We start from the raw sequence: 23,367 nt of genomic DNA on the forward strand, positions 1-23,367 counted from the left end.
TGGTCACAGCTGAATCAGGTAAGTACCATCTTTTCACCTGCACAAAATGTTTGGGTCCAAACTGGGTCCAACAGCTGTTGCTTCGGGGCGCCGTCGGCCTCGACTGATTGAGCAGGCGTCCCTTGTGCCGGCCTGTTGCTGCATGTCTTCTCCCACCCTCTCTGTCCCCTTTCCCGCTGTCAACCAAAGGCCACCCTGAAAACATTCAGGAGGAAAAAAACCTGTTGATTCTTTTTGAAATCGCATTTTTCTTTTCAGGATAGTCATCATTCATTCATCTGAAAATGTAACCAAACTACTCTGTGGGCATTTAGATTAATGAGGTTCTGGTTCTGCTTTTCTGTCTTATGGTAATGCTCAGCACGGGAGGAGGAGTGGGGGGGGCATCGATTTTCCTGCAAATCAGTCGAGCTAAGAGTTTAAAAGCTTGTTTGGCAGAATTTGTGCTTCTGATTAATAGTAGTGCCAATACACACATGAATGCATACAGCACATCATTGTTGACGCAGGGTATTAATCATATGTTACTGGCGCAGAACTTTGATGCTATTCTGTGCTCTGCTGTTGTTTCTTTTGTTATCACCAACTAATCAAACTAAACTGAAACTAAGTAATTCACTAAAAACAGACTTTGTTTAGATGCACATCATTCATTTTCCAGAGTTATTCATTTACTGAGTTGTTGTGATGTTATTCATTACACCGAAACCTAAGGATCTCCTTTTTCTCATGGTGAGGAGGACAAAGAATCCTTGAATCCGTATTGCAGTTAATGTTGCTTGTTTTTTGTTTTTTTTAAGCTGCATTTCAAGTAAATTCATGATTGTGCTTTTTGTCTCTTTCCTTCCTGCAGTTAAGCAGAAAGCAGATGTGGAAAAGGAAGCCAAGGTCAGCATCCTGGAGGCTGGGGTCACAGATGTGAGTACACAACTTAGACAATTTGAATCTAAATCACAAAGAATCACACCGAATAATCACCAAGGTACCAAAGGTGCACTAAAACACTAAGATGTCTGGGTTTGCTCTGTGCTCTGTGAAGGCCTTTCACAACCAATGAAAACATAAATAAGCCTGAAACAAACTGTTGATGAAAAGCATGTTTCTTCATTTATTATTTATTTGTCATGCAGCATTATGATTGCTTTTGACTGGAAGTTTGGTCGGTAGAAGACCGCCGCAGTCTAACCATCACAATGACTGTAATGATCCACACTGCTGAGCGATAATGCTCTTTAAAGAATGACACATTTATCCAGCTGTGCTCAGGCCCAACATGAATTCTGATGGTTCTGCTATGCAGCTGGACAGGTTCTGTACAGACAGAAGGTGGGACCAGAATCGCCCTATCACACCATCTTATTATAGAACAAAGTTTATTTATACACAGTTTGATCCCAGTCTATTTTCAGACCATTTATCAGTGTTACGCAGATAACTTGAAGTTTCTGGAGTCATATCATCTTATTCACATGTTTAATAATTTCAAAGCTTACAGCAAAGATGGGGGGGGGGGGTTTATAAAGAAGAGAACTTTATGAGAAAATATGTGCTGCTGTCTGTTCTTAACGTCTAAAAACATGTAAAATAGACCTCTAAAAAGGAGTAAGAAGTAGGAAAAGCTTGGTTAAACCTACCCATCTCCCACATCACACGTGTATGCATGCATGCATGCAGATTATTTAACTGTTTATTTGCATAATTCACCCTCTGCTGCCAATGTGTGCTCATGTGTGCACATGCACACACACACACACACACACACACACACACACACACACACACACACACACACACACACACACACACACACACACACACACACACACACACACACACACACACACACACACACACACACACACACACACACACACACACACACACACAATCTGTGAGAACACCTGGTCCAATCCCTTCTTCCTTCCTGTTCCGTCAGGACAAACACACTTTTGCTGCAGATTTTAAACTGATGCATGCTGGGACATGGCTTTAGCTCTGCATTCAGTCCATTTTGCTGCCTCACTCACATGGACTCGACAATTCAAGGCAAATCTTGCTTGTTTACACGGATGTTTCTGATATCAGCTAAGTTCTGTGTTGACATGTCATGAAGCATTAAATCACTAAAGTGGTACTTACAGCTGATATTCAAGAAATATAACAAAAGGGCAAGGAAAATCGTTTTTTATGTAGCCTGTTTCTATATAAACAGGAAGAGAGTAACTCTTACAGCTCAGTTCCCCTTCAGACGTCTCCTCCGTACCAAAGTCTGATTTGGGAGTGTCGTCCTCACTGGATTCACCGTCAGGGAGTGAACCGCAACAATATGAACAAACAGAACATTAATGCACAGCTGAGGTGTACAATGAGTCCTATCTGATTAAAGTGTTTGTTATTCTGATTGCATTGTTAATCTTTTCAAAAGTGGGCGCCGTTAGTGTGAAACCGTCCATCTTCAGAAGCAGAGATCATGTAATTCGATGGATGTCAGTTTTTTGATGGTTCACTGCTGTGAAAGTGACTGCTATTGTGAGGCAGTAACACATCTCTCGGCTGCTGTCCACAGATTGGCTATTTTTTGTTATCGCATCAGTGTGGACTCTGTTTTTGGTGTTGAAAGCTCCTGAAATGCACGAAAATATTAAGACAATGTATCCCCACCTGCATTTTCTTCTGTTTTCTCTTTTTATTTGGGAGAAACGTGCTGTTAATTGAGTAATGAGCGACATGTTAGGATTTCAAGTCGGTTTTATTTTACTGTGAAACCAAATCCATTTTTCTTTCTCTTTCTCCTCCATCAGCGTTTGTCCTTCACTGTACGCGGCGCTTTCTTTCTGATTACACTTGAGTAAATAACTAAAAAGTAACAAATGAAAAAAGATGAGCAGCACCTCCCTCTGCCGCTTCTCTCTCATTCGCACATCTCTGCTATTCCCCATCATCTCAGCAGTAAATAGACTGTTGAGCATCTGCACTCGCCTATTGATTCAAGAGTTAGTCTGTAGTGATGACGGCATGCCGTTCCCAGCGGTTATCAAAGTGCAAGGTGCAGGAGCGAGGAATGAGAAAGAAAGGCAGGGAGGAGGGCTGTAAGAGAATATTAAGAGAGAAGGGTTGGAGGAGGAGACGGGTGGAATGGAGGGTCTGTCGAAGTGATCAATACCGAGCTGCAAACAGGAGACAATTATGACCAATCGAACTTATGTTTTAGGATGGAGGAAAGCATAGAAAATCTCCATCTCAAGCTGCAAAACGGAGAGAAAGCAAAAACCGGCGGATCCCAGCCTGCGACGGAGCATCCATCAGCCTCCATATGGTGTTTATTATAGTTTTATCACACACTATAAAAACCCAATATTAGCATACTTCATCACAACGACGGGTGGAAAATAAAAATAAATGAAAAGTTAGTTTCTCAGGAGTGCGGACCGAGGCCATTTGTTGTCTCTGAGATATGCAAACACGACTCGAGCAGGCCTGTAGGTTTGACTGTCGGATTCATTTGGCATGTGGAGAAATGAATTATCATTTTATCACAGTGCAACTGTGGCTCGTACAGCCACAATGTGAACATTCATTGTTCCACGACAAAAGATGACGGGATAAACGGAATGCTGCTAGAATGAATAAAGAAATGAAATTCATCATTTTCATGAGGTTCTAAAACTCTTCACCTCACAGTTCAACACGAGAGATGCATTGAATGAGCCTAAATGCATGAGAAAAGGTTTTAAAATGCACATTTTCAGCTTTGTGAGAAACAGCCACTCCACAGAAGAATGTTCAGTCGTTTACGACTGATCATATTTCACTTTTTCACCGTGTTTCAGTCATCACTGACATGGTGATTCAGGCCACTTTCTGCACGTGAAGCATCGCGCTGCAGTGGAAAAGCCCGAGGTATACCGCTTGTTTTCATTCCTCTATCGTGTTTTTATTGTTTAGAGGAGACAAACTTGAAGAGATGTTGACGTTTAACGAATTATTTATCTTTTGAAAATCCTTAAAAATAAAGATGTCAGATGGTAAGACGTTACAAAGTAACTCACCTTTACCTTCAAAAAGCAACACAACTTTCCTCTCAGGGGCGTCGATCTTGTAACGGAGCAAGTTACTTTAAAGAATATTACTCAGTGATGTAACTGAGAGGAAACGGCTTTTAACCCACTTAGCAGGAGTATCACCATCCACAGGCTGCGAAGTTTGGATCAGAATAATCTCACTTCGTCCCATTTTACTGAGAGATGGCTGGACTCCTGTTAACAGCAGAATCTGATTCCAGGTATCCATAAAGTTTCCACCAATCAGCAGCATGTACCTGCAGTTGGAACAATGCTGGCACCTATGCGCTCGCTGCGTTTGAAGCGAACTTTTGAAAGTTTTGCTTCAGAGGAAACGTGAGCTGATGTTTTCGGCTATTTTCTTTCTTTTTTCTTTTTTGGATGATATGGATAATGATGAGGCACTAAGAAGATTATACAACATTAGAGTTTCAGCAATCAGCCATTGTGTGATGTTGGAGCACTCTTCATGTCTGGTTCAGTATTATCCATGCGAGTCAGCACATACCCTGCTGTTCGCTGTGGGTCATTCATGAGTCGTGACTGCTCTTTCAGATTTCTTGCATGTATTGTTCTGCAGAAAATGAGGCAGTAATTCTTCTTTTTCCTATCCGTGCTTCTTTTTATCGAAGCGTTTTCCTATTGTTGCATTGTATGTGATATGTGTGGAATTGTCTGCCTTTCTAGCTCAAAGTGCAGGCAGTTTACAAAAAAGGAACAGTGTGATACATCAAAATGTACAGATGCGGTGTAGATTGCTCGTGAGACATTATTTGGTGCAAAATGAATTGGCCTGTTTAGTAATGCATCTGACAACATGATTAGCCAACAAACTGAGACTGACAAAAGCAGCTGAATTGCAAAGCTCTTTCACACAGCTTTGACCTTCTTACATCAAGTTGGTATTTTGTTCTCTCAAATTACAAATTATTTGTGTTCCCAACAAGATTGAGTTGTAAATTTTGACCCAATTCATGCATTTTCTGTCTCATTGTGGAGGACAACTTTGTCCTTTCAATTAAACTTTAGCTTTGCTTTGAACAAAATTACATTTTTCTAGGAAAACCATTGATTGTATCCTGAAATTACAGCGTGTTCAAGGGCTATCATCCAGTTATTAAAAGCTATGAAAGCTTCCTTATGTGTATTTTCTGCCACTGATACAGTCAAGATTTAGTTGTACTTAAGCAACAACTTAAGTTTGGAGATTGATTTGCTGTTGATGGAAAACACTGAGCTGGACGGATTTTAAGAGACTTCATATTTCCAAATTTCCGTCATGTTACGTCGGTTTATGAAAAAGAGTGTAAATGTGTTAATGCAGCTGATTTCCCAGTAAAACTGCTCTCATTCAAAAATGTCTTTCAGAAACTGTGATTTATAATCAGCCTGATAAACATCACTTGAAGCATTTCCTGTCGCTCTGCTCTGATAAGATCTTAATTTATAACTTTTCAAGGAAGTTAAAGGCAATGTTTCTGCAGTGAATTCAGCTGCAAGTACAATGATCTGCAAAGACCAGCAGCAAAATATGTTGAATGTTGGGTGCCACAGTGCAAAATCACTGCAGACACAGAGGTATTTAAAGGTTTACGTGAAAGCGTGAATAAACTTGTGTTCGCAGCTTAGTTTGATGCATCAGTTACATTCATGTTATGGCAGCAAAAAACGTGGATATATTTCATTTGAAAAAAAGTGCCATATTTAGTTTTAAAGATATCCAAATACCCACAACTTGTCATTCACTGGACCTTTTACCTGCTCATAGTTTGTTTTGTTCATTAGTGTGAATGTCTCGATTCTGATAAAACCCAAAGTCACTGATGTGTTGCTTTTGGTTGTGCTGCATCACTCTGGAAAGTGATTGTATTCCATCTAAATGACACTGAGTACTTTTATAACTTTTATAAATTTATAACTTTTCAAGGAAGTTAAAGGCAATGTTTCTGCAGTGAATTCAGCTGGAAGTACAATGATCTCCAAAGACCAGCAGCAACATGTGTTGAATGTTGGGTGCCACAGTGCAAAATCACTGCAGACACAGAGGTATTTAAAGGTTTACGTGAAAGCGTGAATAAACTTGTGTTCGCAGCTTAGTTTGATGCATCAGTTACATTCATGTTATGGCAGCAAAAAACGAGCGCTGGCTTGTTGACTAAAAAATCCAACTTTGCTGAAACTTTCAATTAACATGGATATATTTCATTTGAAAAAAAGTGCCATTTAGTTTTATGTCCTTCTGGATATGTTTTAAAGATATCCAAATACCCACAACTTGTCATTCACTGGACCTTTTACCTGCTCAGTTTGTTTTGCTCATTAGTGTGAATGTCTCGATTCTGATAAAACCCAAAGTCACTGATGTGTTGCTTTTGGTTGTGCTGCATCACTCTGGAAAGTGATTGTATTCCATCTAAATGACACTGAGTACTTTTGTTAGTTCCAGACAAAAAGTGATTGTTGGGTTTCATTGGGCTATTAAGCATTACATTTCAAGCTTACACTGAAGTCTCACAGATCTTTGTTTGCAGCCGTTTGTTAAATGACTTCGTGCCCTCAGCATTATCCTCCATTTGGATCACTTCTGCCTCACATGGCTTTAAGATTGAAAAACACTGAATTGCCAAGGCCATGCAGAACTCTGCGGCTCCCACACTGAGCCTTGCCTCCAATTAAGGGGCTGTATGTTTGTTACGGGGAAGGTGGAAGATAAGGTTACCGTGGCAGCAACCAGATTATAATTGTCCTGGAGTGGCACTAATCCCCCTCCACCCCAAATCAAGGCGCTTCCAATCTGTCTGAAAGAGCGATTTCATAAATAGGAGGCAGGGAGGAGGGATAGGCTAATGAAAGAAAACAAAACAAAGAAACTCTATGGCCCTTTCTGTCTCCACTTAACACTACCTAATTGCTACTCAAGAATACACAGGCGGGCATGAACACTCACTTTTACAAAAAGGCAGACATGCTTGTTACTTCAGATTGATTCAAGTATTAAAAATCTGAGCAAGAGGTTTGAACTGAGCAGAGGAAAAAACAAAAGGTCCAGGTTTCGGTCGTTAAGATGACACATTGTCAGATTTAATAACCTTATCTTGTTTAGAGGGAAGAAGTACATGAATAGTATCGATGTTGTCTCTGTTTCAGCTCCAGAAATGTTCACAAAAAGGTTTTTATGCTGATAAAAAACACATGTTTACACACGTTTAAGCAGGTATTCTAACTTATATTTGCATGTGAAATCATCTGCTGGCACATAATGGAGGCAGCTTCCAGAATGGCAGGTTGTAATGTGACTTTATTATTGTGTTAAAGTCCATACTACCATCTTTTCTCAGCCTTGAGCAGCTAGATTTGCCTCTCAGTCCTAACAAAGTAGTTGAGATGGTTCAAACTCAGGAAAGAAAGATGCAACTCTTCTGCCTCTCCCCCAGCTGTCTTACAAGGATTTGTTGCTTAAAGATAAAGAAACTCTCATCATGGACGTTTGTTTTGTTTGCTGTTGCTTTGGTAAAGCTCATATAGACGGTATATCAGTTAGAAACACTTATTTTACACGATCAACACGCCTTCAACAGAAGTGCAAAGCAAATGTCTTTGTACTCTTTTACTCCTTGTTTTCACTTGGCATTCAGGTGGATAACATGTCTGCTTCACATTGTAATCAGACCACAGCTAAGTTTTATGAACATTATTGTTCTCACACGGGGGGAAAAAAGAGATTAAAATGTCTTTTTAACATAATTGCCCACAAAGCGGCATCGGTCCTAATTCTGCTCCCAACTTTTTTCTGTCTTCACTTTTATTCTAACCTGACGGGATCAGTTTTAAGCTTTAAGCTCAACCCTGACTAAAACTGTTGTCTGTGTTTGAACATCGTTTAATCTTTCATGCGACAAACACGAAAATTCCACGATCAGTTTCTACTTTTATATCATCCATTACACAGAGGTGAAATGTAATCTCCACATAATCCACATCCCCTGCAGATAATCTGGATTTTTCAGCTCATCCTTGTTTCACGATATTGCAGGAGATCTGGTTTGTCATGTCGCTCCGTCCTCTGAGCCTAAAGGAGCAGCTCTCATAATGATTTTTCATAAAATGCATTTCCGTCTGCCGTTTCTGTGGCCGGGGGAGCGCAGTAATACCATCACGTGTAATGACACAGTATTGTTGTTTGCAGCCTGCCCAGGTGCTTGAAAACAGAGCTGGATTTGAATGAGATGATTATTCATGAAGCAGGGATCTGCATACTGGATCAAGGTTTTCTGTTCGCCGTGGCGCCCTGTTACACCTGTACTTCCTGTCACAAAGAAGGAAGTAAATGATGGAAAATCAAAAACAATGACACGGATAAGTGCATAGAGTCTGTACCTGTCTGTGTGATGGTGATAGCGCACCTGAGTGTGCGCACGTGCGTGTTTTTGTGTGCACCCTCCTACATCCATCTGCATCTCCTGCCATAGATATTCAAATGGCTCCATGTGAAAAATTGGATCGAGAGGCTGTTGAAGTGTTGGCGCTTCTTTTTCTCTCCGTGCCCAAATGGTCTTTGATATGGTAATGACGGCTCACCACAGGCGCCCTAAAGGCCAGATGCATGCTGGGATTCACCCCAGGTGTCTGTCAGTCTGTGGTCTACCTGGTTTGCTTCCCAGAAAGGAGGAATAGAGATGCAGAGAGGATTTATTTTTTCATTGAGCTCTTTAGATTAATGTTATAAACCATTTGGTGATGAACTAGTTCACTTCCATGAAATAATCTGGCACATACAACTCTTTAAATTTGTGTCAATACATGTTTGGAAAATGTTCAAACCGTCCAATCCCTCATGTGTCCTGATCTATTTAAAGCATTTTGAAACCTTGGTAAAGCCCACGCAGTCCTCAGTTCCAGGTTCTGTCATCAGTATTGACCTCTCAGTAAAACTGACAGCTTTTTACAGCATATGGACGAACTGGGTCTGTGTGTACAGGGTGCCTCAGGTTTCCTTGCTATCCCATCTCTCAGAGTTCATTAACGTCTACCTGATCTGGATTCTACTCGGCACACACTGTTGACTGTGAGCTACACTTCAGCAGACCAGCTTGCTGCTTAAAGCGGCTGGCGGACACCCGCTGGGCTTCCTGGCAAACTGCATGGCACAACAGACAGCTGGCATCCAATGATCACACCCCCTCTCCTTTTCCCCAGGTGCTAAATGGGCTGTTTGGTACAGTTGAGGTCATCCAGAAAAAATTAAAATTTTCAAAACGAAAGTCCAGAATTTCAATACACCACAACAGGCTGGATCTTTGATTTTCCCAGACAAACAAAATGTGCTGTCGAGAGAAATTAAGGTGTGTAATGACAGCCGCATCAAGCTAGCTATTATGGGCCTTTAGACTCAGTCTAATGTCCTGAATATCAAGCTGTAATTTCAACTAGACGACACACTGTATTACTGTTGCCTGTACACATCATCGGGCAAATGGTCTGATTCTCTGCAATGGCCTGCCTCATTAACAATGTCTCATGCTTGATTAGCCAGTATAATATGTGGTATATTATGAAAAATATCAGAAAAAGTAGAGCAAGATTGGTCTGTGTGTGTGTTTTGAAGCATGGAATAGCACGGACATGTCTTTGTGTTGGAAGCCGGTCATTGTCTTCGTTGTGAACTCTCCAAAGAGCGTTAAGTCTGTCTGCTTCTACTTTGTCATTTGTTTATTTTACAAATTACTCACCAAGCCACCCTGGTTTCTAAGCCTGCTCTCATGTAGCAAACCCACAGTGAAGGGAAACCTTGGTGACACTTTTAGCTCTCTATTGAAAACTGTTTGGAACAGATTATCACCAGATTGATTCGGGGAGAGTCATCGAGATGATCAATCTATGACCATTTGCTGGTGGAAGTGAGGGGAAAAGAACAAGCACTATGGAAGATGTTGTACAGGAAAACTGGATCGAGACACTGATCATCTACTTCATCTCATAAGTGGATTTTAAAGAAAAAAAAAAAGCAACTAATCCCTCTCGGTACTGTATTATGACCCAGAATGATGTCATCTACAGAGACCGCACCCTCTGCCAGTATCTCAATCGTTTCTTCTAATTTTGCCATGTTTTTGCAACCTCTTGCCAGTGTAATAAGCCATCAGCCAAGTCCACTACACAATAGCATGAGGACATTACCAGCGCACCTCATGGTTGAAATGGCAGCATCCTATTGTCAGGACACTCGGTGGTGTGCAGAGGTTTGAACCAGTAAATAAGGATCTCTGAAGAATTTTATAGTCTGATGCTCACTTTGAGCTCACATTCAGACCGCTGCTGCTCCAGTTCACTCTGGCTCTTCAGCACATACACACAGGAGGGATTTGACCCCCAGCTGCACAGTCTCGCTGTGTTAGTCCAGTTCTGAGAAGCTCGATTTTGCATGTTTACATACATTGAAAGACTTTTTTTCTCTCTCGTGTCATTACTGTGAATTTGATGGGAGATGTTTCAGAATGAAGAATGCAACGTTCAGAATTTGCAGATGTTGTTCTTCCAAAAACTAAAACTTTTATATTTTGCAGTTTCAAATGGATTCGTTTCTGTAAATCTGGGACTTTTTCAGTCTTGTATATTTCAGCAGAGAAGGAACTTCTGTGTTGTGGTATTTTACTCGGGGTAAACATCATGTAGCTTTAAATATTTAACCCTGGAGCTACTTGTAGGGAACATACTGTGAAGGAGGAAAATAGATTTTATGGGGCAAATTAAAAGCAACGTTCTTCTAACGGAGTGATAGCACATATTTGTTTTTCTGGCAGAGAAAAAAATTGGAGTTATAGAAGATAAAGACTGCACATAGATAATATGGATGTTTGTGCAAACTGGGTTGTTATTTGTGTGCCGATGTTGTTTTTCTTCCTCTGAACATCTGCCTTCGTCAAATCCCTTCTTCTCCCGGTAGCAACAACATCACCACACACTGCGTGGCATCTGCAGCTGAAGGTTTCTGTTAGCTGGAAGGCTGGTTGCTCATCTGCAGAGCTTTCCGGACACTGACAGGCTGGCTTGGAGACACAAGGCACTGTGCTCCACAGGTGGGCTCAAAGTGCTCTGTCAGGGCCCGCAGGCTCAGCCGTAATTACCCCCACCCACCACAGCAACCGTTACAAGCTCCCAAGAATATCTCCCTCCCTCCACAGGGTTAGTGGAATACATCAGAGCCTTAGCTGATGTGCGCTGCAGTCCTGCAACTGACGGAGCTAATGTGCAATGGTGGACTGATCTGTTTATACAGCTGTGGTGTGGGTGTGTGTGCAGGCGGCGTGCACAGTGGTGCCTTTGGGAATGCATCTATGTACATAATCACATACATTTCACACAGCTTTCATGAGTGTACACAAACCTGCAGAGAAATATGCACAGAAATAAACTACTGCAGCACTTAAACGATTAGATGATTAATCAACTCGCCAGTTGATATTTTGATGAATTAAAAAGTCATTTATGAAGCAAAAATGCCATTTATCAGCTGGTTCCAGCTTCTCATTTGGAGAGATGTGCTGCTGTTCTTTACCTTTTTATTTTCATTTTAAACAGAGGAATGAAATAAGAATCCAACGATTAAACAATAATTGGTTAACCGCTTATTAAACGAGACAGAATTTAAAGAAAAATCCTGGATTCAGACGTGGATGGACACTAAAGGTTAAACACTTCTCCATCCTCCTATTAAAATGTCATAGAAAACCATTCATAAATCATTCCAGACACAAAAACCTCCTTCCAAAGGTAACAGAATACACTGCAGCTCTCGTAATTTCTGTTTTTTGTTTAAACAGCATGACGACACTTTAACACAGACTCATTTCTTGAACATTTTTTCACGTTTTTTAGGGTTCAGATTGACATTTGCATGATAACTGGAAGCGATCAGGCAAAAGATACATAAGAAGCAGTCACTGCATGCTCTAAAACTCGTTGCTATGAAAAGATCTTTAAATTCGTGGTTGGAAAGGGAGTCGTAGTACTGCGGCTGTATTAACATTTAATTTGAAAGAACATAATGCACCCTTTTAACATAGTGCTCGCTAGATGCTTGTATTTATTCAGTATAACTTGTAACATGTTTGAAAGGTACTTCACATGCTTTTGTTACTTCTAATTAGTGATCAGCAATTCCACATTGATTGATTATGTAATTGCTCACATTTAGAATGGATTCTCATCTTTGTTTTTGTTTGCTCACATTTACAGTCGCAGCAGCAAACCTGACCTCTCATTTTCTGTTGCCTCTCACCAGTTGTCGCATATAATGGGCTACTTAACACATTACTGTTGTTTTTTTGTATTCAAGTTAGCTAATGTAACTGTTCTCAATCGCAGCATGAGCAGCGCGGTGAGTAATTAGCACAAATTAATTCTCAGTTTGTCACATCACCATTAGTTTGTTTCTCTGCTGATCATTAAAAGTAGGGATTGAATTTCTTGTTGATGACGGAGTTATTCACCATGGTGGGTCTAATTTGATCAACTATTGGACGTATTGTAAAGATGAGAAGATTATTCCAGAGGAGAAAGCAACTCCTGCGACCGTTCCCTGGAGGTGATTTAATCAAAATGATGTCTGCACTTAAGAAAATGCAGGATGTTGGTTTATAGAAGACATGAGGTTTGAAATGAATTGATTTAAAGAAGCGTTTTCTGCAAGGATTGTTGAAATCCAATGGGTCATTTCCCATTCATCCTTCCCACATTTAAACACAGTAACCAAGCAGTCAGACATATTGTTTCCTTATTCAGGAATTACATCACAACATGTTTGCACTAAATTGTTTGATATCATACAAATAGAAACACATGAGTAGGTGTTGTGGACCCGCTTAGATCCATCCCATAAAGTGCACTTCACCATAAATGTGGTGGACGTACCTTGTTGCCACATGCTGTTGTTCAGAAGGTTGAGTTTCAACTCCAAAACTTTTCCAGGCTGCTCTTATGGAGATGCATGAAATGTGCACAGCTAGTTGGAACCTTCACCACAGAAATCAATAAGCTGTTCCTCAACTTACCAAAGAATCTTTTTTAGTTTAAACTTAAAAAATGTGAGCCAACAAAAATAAGCTGAAGAAATAAGTTTCCCAGAACACAACTCTTGAATTTGAGTTATGTTTTTTCCACCTCCGCCCTCCAGCCATCTTGTGAGGATTTTCTGTCTTTTTTTAAGAGTAAAAACTCAATGTTTGCTGCGTTTGAAGTTTGTCTAAGACTGCAGCGGCCGGTATATATCCTGAAATGATGGATATCTCAAGAAGCCTCGGGAATGGCAGCATTTGAACCCATTTCCCGAGAATGGGAAATGGGTTGGTCCACCGTGACCTGGCATTGGCATTTTCACATATTTCTACGAGTCAGAGTAGATCTTCTCTTAACAAAGACGTTCTGTTTGTCTCTTAAGACCTCAGCATGCAGCAAAGGCTGTTTTTTCAGCGTATTTATAGCTTATAAGAGGTCAATAAAGCTACCTTATGGCAAGAAGTAGTGAGGTAACAAGTGGCAATGCCTCTTTAATATTCTGATAACTTTTGCATCAGGTTGCCGAATAGTTTCAGTTCAATCTGCTGTAATTAAAGGCAAATATGTCTGTGTGCTTTTAGATACATTTTAGTTTCATAGTATTTAGCAATGGGTTACTCTGAGGCTTTATGACAACACAAAATGGACAAAAATGTCTCAAATACTCCGATGAGTAGCTTGTACGTGTTGAAAGTCAGTACATACAGTTTAGACCTTACTTTATTGATTTATCTGTTCGTATTACATCACAATGTTTGTGATATAATGAGGTTCCTTAACTCTGCCTCTTACATCAAATATAGTGACTACAGTATGAGATGTATTTGTCGAACATGCTCAGCTTTTATGTTTATGCATTTAGCAGACGCTTTTATCCAAAGCGACTTACAGGTAGGCAGATAGGGTAAGGGGGCCTTGCCTAAGGACCCCTACTGGAGGTAGTAGTACCTTTCATGCATTTAAGTTGGAGCATGCATGGAAAGGCTGTGTTTGAGCTCTCAGACAGACCTGTCGGGTACAAACAGAACCGTCTCATTGTTGGACAGAGTGTACATTATCATCAGTGCACCGCTTTGTTCCCTCAGTACTTAGTTCAGAGTGAGACACGAAAGATCAGAAGCAAAGCGATGAGAATTCTGTTTTCATGCTTTTCTTGGACCACTAAGCTATCAGCTTTTAAGAAAAGTTAGATGCTTAAGACATTATGGCACTAAAACTACCTCTGCTAATGTTTCCAAACAGTTTTGCACTTTAGCGTCTCCAGCCAAACAAGCCAGTGCACAAATAATGCTTTCGATCGAGCAATCTCCCACCGGTCTGACCTTGGCGGCTTTTATCAGGTGATGAATACTTTCAAAAGATTGCAGCGACTGCTTTATAGGCAGCCCCCCCCCCCCACACACACCGCAAACTCTGCCTTAACTCCCCTCCGAAAAATAAAGATAAAATCTGATTGTAGATTTCAGCAAATTGATAATTTTACTCCAATTTGAAAACCGAATTTGGCGAAAAGAAGATCTGACTGTTGATATAATTCTGTTATCTCTCAAAGGACATGTGAGGTACTTCCCCCTTTGAAATCTCAGGCCTGCCGCCCCTTTGATGCAGGATGTGATTCAGGAAAAACAATTAAAGTGTCTTTTGTTTTGATAAAACCTGAACATCCACCGTCTAACCTGCTCCAACCACGAAATGAGAGCAGTGCTCAGTGTTAATGAATGAATACCTGCCTTTTAGATGTCTGTCACGAGCTGCTGATTACCATCAATTAAAAAAATGGCACAGAGGAAAGTTGATGAGAGCGTGCAGTGAATTTAGAGGCTTGGGATGGTTCTTGTTTGTCTGATACTATTATACCATCAAACCAAATGACCCAGTTTTCAGTTTGCTGTAAGTCTCGTTCTGCCTGACACATCTACTGTTGAATGAAGACCTGAAGGAAACTGCTCGTGTTCGGTGGGCAGCTGCCGCGTTCACAGACGTCACAAAAAAGACGGAAACATCAGAAAGCTCAAAACAGAACAGCTTTGCATGCATTTTAAAGGTTTTAGACTTCCAGAATGACTTCTAGGCCGAAGGATTACATATAATGCTAATGCAGAGCCGCAAATGACTGGAATTACCTGTATGAGAGATGAAATGGAGCAAACACTTTACTAAAACAATTCGACCACTTCCTGGTTGGGTTCAAACGATTAAACTGCTTGTTTGGGGTCAGAAAACAGTCATCTAAGGGCTAAAATATATTATTTTTACAATGCAGCCATTACAGTCATGGATGCCATTTTTATCCTTTGCTTGCAGTTCTTTCAAGCTGTGGAGCATATTCTTAATTATTATTAATTACTGGTTACAGATGGAGACAGACAGATGTTCACAGATGCTCCAGACCTGCCTGACGACAATATGTTGGCTGACGTCTAAGAGTTCTTTATTTGTCCACCTATATAATGAGCTTAAGCATCTTTAACAAAATAAAAATCTTATGATGAAGGCATAAGGAACACTGATGTAAAAGTGACTTAATCAATCACTACATTACTAATATCAGAAAGCTGGAGCCGTAAAGCAGTGAGAATGATTTTGTGGTCTTCTCACTTCACAGTGGGGTAAAAAAAGCCTAAAAAATTGAATATGGTGGTCTGATCTGGCATCAAAACAGTGTTTTTGGGTGTATTTCTGTGTTCCGGTTCGATACGCTGCTGCCGTGTAACAACATATGAAGAAGATTACCAGATTCCACCATCAAACTAACGTTGGTCATAGTGATAAACGGTTTGTGTTTGACTCTGAGCAGTGGAACACTTAAAAAAGATATGATTTGATGCGAAAATGAATGCAGAAAACTTGACTTGTTTGAAAACCAATTATAATGTAGCATTTATTTTGTTCACATGCACCGATAGCAGAGGACCAGTACAGACCTGTTGTTCTGAGGCTTAAAGGTCACGAGGGAGATATGCTTGTATGCAACTTTATTGCTTGGAAAACAACAAGCAATTAGATAATTGATTGAAAGACCCCTGTTATATAATGTATGATCATTACCAAAGTGATAACCAGACTCTGTCAGTGGGTTTATCCTAAATTTGATATGGATGTGATGCCTCTTTCTTAAGCGTGACTGGACAAAAACATTTGCCTCTGCAAAGTCATTTAACCTGAACTGACAGATCTTTGGATGAGACTGCATAAATTCATTCCGAAATAACAAATGTGATTTAATTCTGGTCTTTTCTTCAAATTGGGGCAGCTGCCAAAGCCAAATTTGATAAAAGACACAAAGGTTTTCCCAGGTTCATGCTGTGGCACATTAGTGCGCCTGAGAAGATGAGATCCTGCCCGACTTTGTAACGCTTGATATTCATTCCATTCTAATTCAATGTGTTCATTAGCATTAAAAGTCAAACGGTACCCTCTCTGAAGATCATTCACAGCAAATTTGCTGCTCCCACGTCTGTCCTCACTCCTGTCTGGCTGGGATGGCACCACATAGACGGGCTGTAAATCCTCAGCACCTTGTCCAGACACTTTCCTCCCAGCGAGTGCTGGCTGCCAGCACGGGCCTTCTCATTAGCATTGGCTCGCTTTCCTCAGATTAGCCATAATTAAACTGTGAAATTGGAGCAGTTACCTTAAGTCGGGACACAGTGAGGACACCATGAGCCGGGTAAGAGTGTCAGGCAGGAGGTGGGGGAGAAGCTGGCAGCCTGGCTCACTGCCACAGGTCCTCCCCTTTTTCAGAAGGAGCAGACGGTCAGCTCAAGAAAAAGGGCTTCCCAGAGAGTAGTCTGGTCCAAGATGAAGTTGAGGCCTTATTGATGTCACTCTGTCCAGTTTGACAGGAAAAGTCACTCACATTTGTCAGCCAGTTACGAGTGCACACCGGCTACTTCTCTCTCCCTCAGGAGTCTTTTCTGAGGTTTGACCGCACAAGGTCTCAGAGAGGCAGCGCCAGAATTTAAACTTGTCAAGTCAATGTCTTAAAAGTGGTTTAATACATGATGTAATTCTCGTGGGGCGCAGCCAATTTTCTTCTCAGAATCCGTTGTCCTCACTTCTGACATCAGAGAGCCATTCAGTGGCATTATTGTTGCAATTAGTCCATCTTTTTTTGGTCCGTTTTTCTTTGTAATTTCTCTGCTGATCATTTACTCTGCAAATACAGACTCACGACTCACATCCATGCTTTTTGATGCAATATCTGTGTAACAAACATATATATCTACATCCACTACCTCTATGCAGCAGGAACTACTTTCCTCAGAGAAGTTTCTAATATTCCACTGCGCTCTCCGAACACACACGTACTATTTTTATGTTTCTCTCTTGGTTTTTAATGCATTTTGTTGCTTTTTCTGCCAGCCTCCTCCACACTGAGGTTTAATTCTGTTGACTCATCTACAGATTTGTGTATTCTCTCTTTTTAGAGCATGCTTTATCTGTGAAAATGCATAAAGTAGGGCAGGATCTTCCTCTGACATGCAGATTAAGAGAACAAATTTGTACTGCTGTTTAAAAAGATGGTGTTTATTTTGTGACGAGGTACAGTGTTAGTCTTGGGCTCCAAGTTCCCCTTTAAGAGTGCAAACTTTGGCCTGGAGAGTATTAAATAAATCCCATAAGTTGACTAAGCTTTGCACTTGCAGGTCACTGCACACTGCGCCATATTTCACCACTGAAGAAGCATTTTGATAAGAGGTGATGTTGCTATGCTAAAAAGCGTTGCTGAACAACGCTTCGCTCTGCTCTCACCGACATGTTGCCATCATGGCTTGTTTGTTAAACCTCTTGGATTTGTTGATTTTATGTAGTTTTTTTGTGATAATTTCTTCTCCCTCTTTCTTTATAAAATATTCCTCAATCTTTATCTATTTGTTAGCGGTGTGTGCTAAGGGAGGCAAATACTCTTGTAGTTTTGTGTTTGACGTGGCTGTGAGAGTGAGAGGAAGGTAAATGTGGAAGGAACAGGTTAGTTATTTGTAGAAGGTGTTGCCATGGTTGCACCAGTGTTTGTAGTAGGACTTCACCCACAGAACTGGACTCTCGCATAGGCCTTGATGTCCATGCTCAGTTGCATGGATGACTGAGAATCTTCTGATTGGAGTGTAAGTGGAGCGTTTTGTGACCAAACATTTTCTCTTTATTCTCAAACAAGCAGAGCTTTTCCTGGTTTAAGTAACTTCAGTGAGCCTTGAGGGTGAAGGGCTGAAAAGAAAAAAAAAACACCAATCTGCACAAAGATCTGCACCAAGTGCATGATATTTATTCACAGACATCCTCTCTAAATGTAATTTGCACATCATATATAAGAGAAAATTTCTTCGTCTATAATTGTAATTGACCGGATGGGTCCGCATATTATGTAAAAACTAACAAAAACAAATCCTCTTTTTCTTTTCATGCTGGTGTGCATGTCAACCAGCAGTGTTCACAGCAGCTGTATGGGGAGGATTTACACTTGCAGATGGATGTTTGCTTTGTAAAACACTGCAGCATGACCTCCACCAGTCGTGTGGACATGCTCGCTGTTTGCTCTGACTCACTCATTTTATGTCCGTCACTGTACTGTTAGCTCTGAAGAATGGATGGCCCACAGCAGTGAGGCAGGGTTGGTGTGTTAGGTGAGGAGGAGGAGGAGAAGTGAGTCTCAAGCTGTGGCCCTGCATGCTCAGAGGATCGCCTGACAGTCATGTTTGGTCAGGAGGCCATCTTGCTAAAGATGTTGGGCAGGTGAGACATTTCCAGTTCCATTAGCTACATTTTTCAAGGCTATAGACAGCCAGCCATGGAATATTAAATACTTACAACGCACATATTAGAGCACATATTACAGTGGCCCTGCCTGCCGGAGCCATTATTTCTATAGTGAACAGGATTCTCTGCAACACCAATCAGTCTCCATTCATTAAAATCATTTTCTTGTTTTCCAAAACATCAGAAAATCAGGAAAAAAGTCACACATTTCACTCCAAGAGAAAGAAAGAAAAGAACAATTTCAGGGGGAAAAATTTGAATAATTATTCATCATTCAGGATCCATGTCGTCATCATGGCACCAACTCCGTGGTGCCAAAAGCTCTGCAGCAGCTCCCATTTCAGCACGCAGTATAGTATGTTAATGCAAGTGTTGGAATCAGCTGATGAACATCACAAGTCAGTTAAATATTGTCAGTCCAATCAGGCAGATTTGGATTGGAATCAACAAGCTAAGGAAGGCAATCTAAAACTTAAAGATTAAACTGTTGTTTCTGTATTTGCATAAATGTATGAGGACACAAATATGACCGCGGGGGAGTGTCACCTAAAACAAATGTTGCACCGGTCTTATCCGAAGTGTTGCACATCGCTTTACAGTGTTTGACCTGCTTTTGTCTTTAAGATATCCATCCATCCATTAATTTTCTGTATTCGCCTAATCCGGTTCGGTTGGAGCCAGTCCCAGCTGCCATTTGGCAAAAGGCAGGTTACACCCCGGATAGGTTGCCAGTCCACTGCACAGCCAACAAAGCGACAAACAATCACGCACTCTCACTCTCTCGGTCAATTTAGATTTGACCAGTTAACCTAACATGCATGTTTTTTTGGCCTGTGGCAGGAAGCCAGAGTACCTGGAGAGAACCCACACATGCACAGGGAGAACATGCAAATTCCACACGGAGGGCTTGGCCGGCATTCAAACCAGACACCTTCTTGCTGTGGGACGACAGTAACCACTGCACCACCTTGCAGCCCATCTTTTAAGATATGTCAGATAATAAAGCACATCAGCCTTTAGAAATATGCAGTTTTGTTGTGTTTTTTGTGGGCTTTGGAGCTGAGTGTTTGAATCAGAAACCATATGGGTACTAATGCGGTGAGCAGCGAGTCTCCATTCCATGCCCGTCTGGGCTTTAATGTGTATCACTCCCCTGCTCTCGTTTCCATATTTAATTACAGTCTCAAGCTCTAAATAAAGGCAGTGAAATACCAGAATAAAAAAATAAATACAGCTACCACCAGTTGTTTGCTTGATGTGATCATGATGATCTGTGGCACTTTCATGCCCACGTTCCTGCAACACCACAGGTCTACAGCGCTGTTTGCTGCTTTATGCCAGAGCACAACATTTCAGAAGCATTTTGGAAGTATGTTTCTGTGCAAGACAAATTTATTACATCATGATAAATCAAGTATGTCTGTGCTATTGTAGCTAAAACTCCACGTCATTACAGCTAATTTATTATGGACACAGAGGTCACTGCCAACTTTTAAACCCATATATCTGAAAATGGGTCATTCAGTTCAGACTTATTGGGGAAACTTATGTCACTTTCCAAGGTTTCCTCATTATCTCTGTCTCGCTTCAACTTCAGATGATGCTCCATAAGCTGTACCTCGGAGGTGGAACGATTCAAATTCCTTTGCTGTTAATGTCAAATAGCATCATTAGTTATGTAGTTAACTTAAGTGACAAAATAAATGAGCTAATAAAGCTTACTTGGTTTGACATTTTATATCCCAACAAATAAATCTGGCTTCTAATTAGAGTTCTAGGATTTTTCTTACCAGACGGAAATGAGAACTTCTCACATGCCATATTCCATCACTACAGCAAAGAGAGCTGCCGTTTTAAAGGCAAACATTTGAGGTATTGGCCATATGAGCAATAGTTCTTAGTGCTAGCCACTAAACACTTAAATAGATTATAGTGGAATGGAAAGACGGAAGTAAAGAGTTTATGGGGACGATATGTGATGGAGGAATCACGACCCGACTTCTTAATGGTGTTATTAACCAGTTATTGGGCCAGTTCTACAAATGACTTGCAGCAAGATTGTGCCTAAAAAGAGAGATCAGTAGTCTGCCAGTTGTCTTTGGGCCGACTGCAAACATGCATAAATATCGTTTTGGTGTGTAGACTGAACTCTACTCGCTGCTCTCTTATACTGTAATAACATGCTCAAAGGGTTATTAAGTGCTAAAGATCTCAAAGTAACCGAGTCAAGTGGGTCACTCCATACACCTAAAATGATTGCATGCAAATAATTGGCTGAAAAATGAGTTGCTGTAGTGTGTCCGTGTTATTTTGACCAAAGCATGTCACAGACAATGTGTCAGCTTGTGAAAAAAAGGTCAGACTATGTCTCCTTCCACATGAAACCTTTATGGTGCATCCTGAACACATATGACACCTTGTTTTTCACCTTCTTGTAAATGCAAACAATCCTTCTGACCAGTTGACTTCTGGCCATCAGCTATGTTGCTGCAGTGATTTGTGAGTCTGCACATGGAAACGTTCCTGCTAGTTGCATTGACTCAGTGCAACTTGATGTAGTCTTTATCTTGTATGATCAGAAAGCTTTTTCTTTGTCTGGTTGAATCACAAGGATTGCACTGCGGGGCCACGATAACCTGGAAATCAATGGTGTTTTCTAAAGATTGGAAAATTCTCTCCTCTTCCTTCATCAACACATCAAAAATCCTGATGATCTTACAGAGACTAGTTATAGTAAATCAACACTAATCTGGCACATGATGGCTCAATGCCTGACAAAAAAAACCTTTAATTCCTTTAATTTGTCACCTGTCGCTGCTCATTAAAACTCAAGGTTTTGCTTCCTTACAGCTCAGATAAACAGTTTTCTTAAAAACTCTCTAAAAAAAAAACCTCACAAGAACTCACATCTCAGTGTTGGGGTTAAAAGAAAATTTCAGGGTCACTGAGCTTAAAAAGATGTGCAGGAAAACATGCCCCCCTGTCCTGTAAATGATCACAAATGTTCTCCACAAACATGGAAAACACATCTTCAAGCACAGCTTTAAACACACAAGTTCATCCTTGGTACACACTTCCCCATCAATCAACCTGCTAATCCTTTCCACAACTAGCACAACGTTCACATACCCATACGGCGTCACACATGCCCTCAACCCCTCTCACACACACACACACACACACACACACACACGCAGGCAGCAGGTGGACGTGTAAGTGATTGAATGTGAAAGAGGCGAGACTACAAGCATAGCTTTCACCTTGATCAGCAGTCTTTTTACCTCTTTGTTGCACAGTCCATGCTCCATTGAAGCTCGATTTTAACAAGCTAATCTGGGCAGAGCATCAACCGTAGTGCGCTGTAACTACACATACACACGCTTGCATTGAAGATGTAGTTACTGTTACATAAGGATTTACCACTTAGCGGTCTACAAAGTCTTTTCTTTAGAGGCTCTGCTGAATATTTGTTATCTTACAGGTCCATTGGTAAACAGAGCACATTTGAAGTATATTGAAATGCCACTGTTCAAATTTTCTGGGGCCTTGGTTTGAATCGTAAGAAAAGACTCGCTGCAGTCAGATGAAAAGGTGTAAATTAACCTATGTCCTGCAGTATGTTACGATGTCAGGAAGAAATCTGTGGATTTTCTTTTCTCATTTTCAGGGTCTCACTCCTGTTTGGATCTAAGTTGAGTTGATGCCAGACTTTTAACAAAACTAACCAGCTTTTCTTTACAACTTCAACAGTTACAGACTGCAGTGGTATCGGCACGTAAAGCTGCTCACAAGCTGTTTCACATTTATCTGATCCCCAGTGAGTGCAACCACTGATAGATCTGTGGAGATGGGAAGCAAGGTGAAGGGGCGCAAAGCAGAACTGGCCAGTCGAAGGTTTCAGACATTTTTCTTCCTGTCGTTACGAGCTTTAGTTATTTGCAACCATTCTCTGGACTCTGGCATTGATTTGTTGCCCAGGATGATCATGAATTCACATTTATGATAATGCAAAAGGAGCCACATGTTAATATCAGAGCCCAGCACTGACTGGACCTCGTAAATGTTCCTTTATGACGGCACTTTTACAACCTGGACTGGATAGCGTAGTGGTAAGATTGCCACCTTTCATGTGGGTGACCAGGGTTAAAATCCCCTGCATGAAAGGTACTATCTCCAGTAGGGGTCCTTAGGCAAGGCCCCCTTACCCTCTGCCTACCTGTAAGTCGCTTTAGATAAAGGTTGACCTGCTGATGTACAATGTTGGCTGGCAGGGCTGCACATCTATCACGTATTTATTTGTCACTCACTGATGGAAGAAAACAACACACAGGAACCCACAAACAGATGTAAAAAAACCATTTAAATGACATGAGTAAAGTCCTAATTATCACCTTCCCCTCAGTCTGCATCACAGTAGAAAATAACCCTTGATTTATTTTGTGTGGCTCTGCGGCGTCCTCCTGAGAGTGGAGGTGATGGTTGGAGATCCATCCAC

At 41.0% G+C, this 23,367-nt stretch overlaps 1 protein-coding gene across 1 annotated transcript in view; it reads left to right on the forward strand.

Moving 5' to 3' along the window:
- LOC140269133 (receptor-type tyrosine-protein phosphatase N2-like) overlaps window positions 1-23,367 on the forward strand; it is a 203,651-nt gene that overhangs the window by 108,952 nt on the left and 71,332 nt on the right. Inside the window, exon 12 of the mRNA XM_072364154.1 lies at window positions 854-918. Coding sequence (XP_072220255.1) covers window positions 854-918 — 65 coding nt within the window. The remainder of the gene's footprint in view (window positions 1-853; window positions 919-23,367) is intronic.

Source organism: Leuresthes tenuis, unplaced genomic scaffold (assembly GCF_036924035.1).
Source record: "Leuresthes tenuis unplaced genomic scaffold, fLeuTen1.0.hap1 SCAF_14, whole genome shotgun sequence".
In the NCBI taxonomy this organism is placed as follows: Eukaryota; Metazoa; Chordata; class Actinopteri; order Atheriniformes; family Atherinopsidae; genus Leuresthes; species Leuresthes tenuis.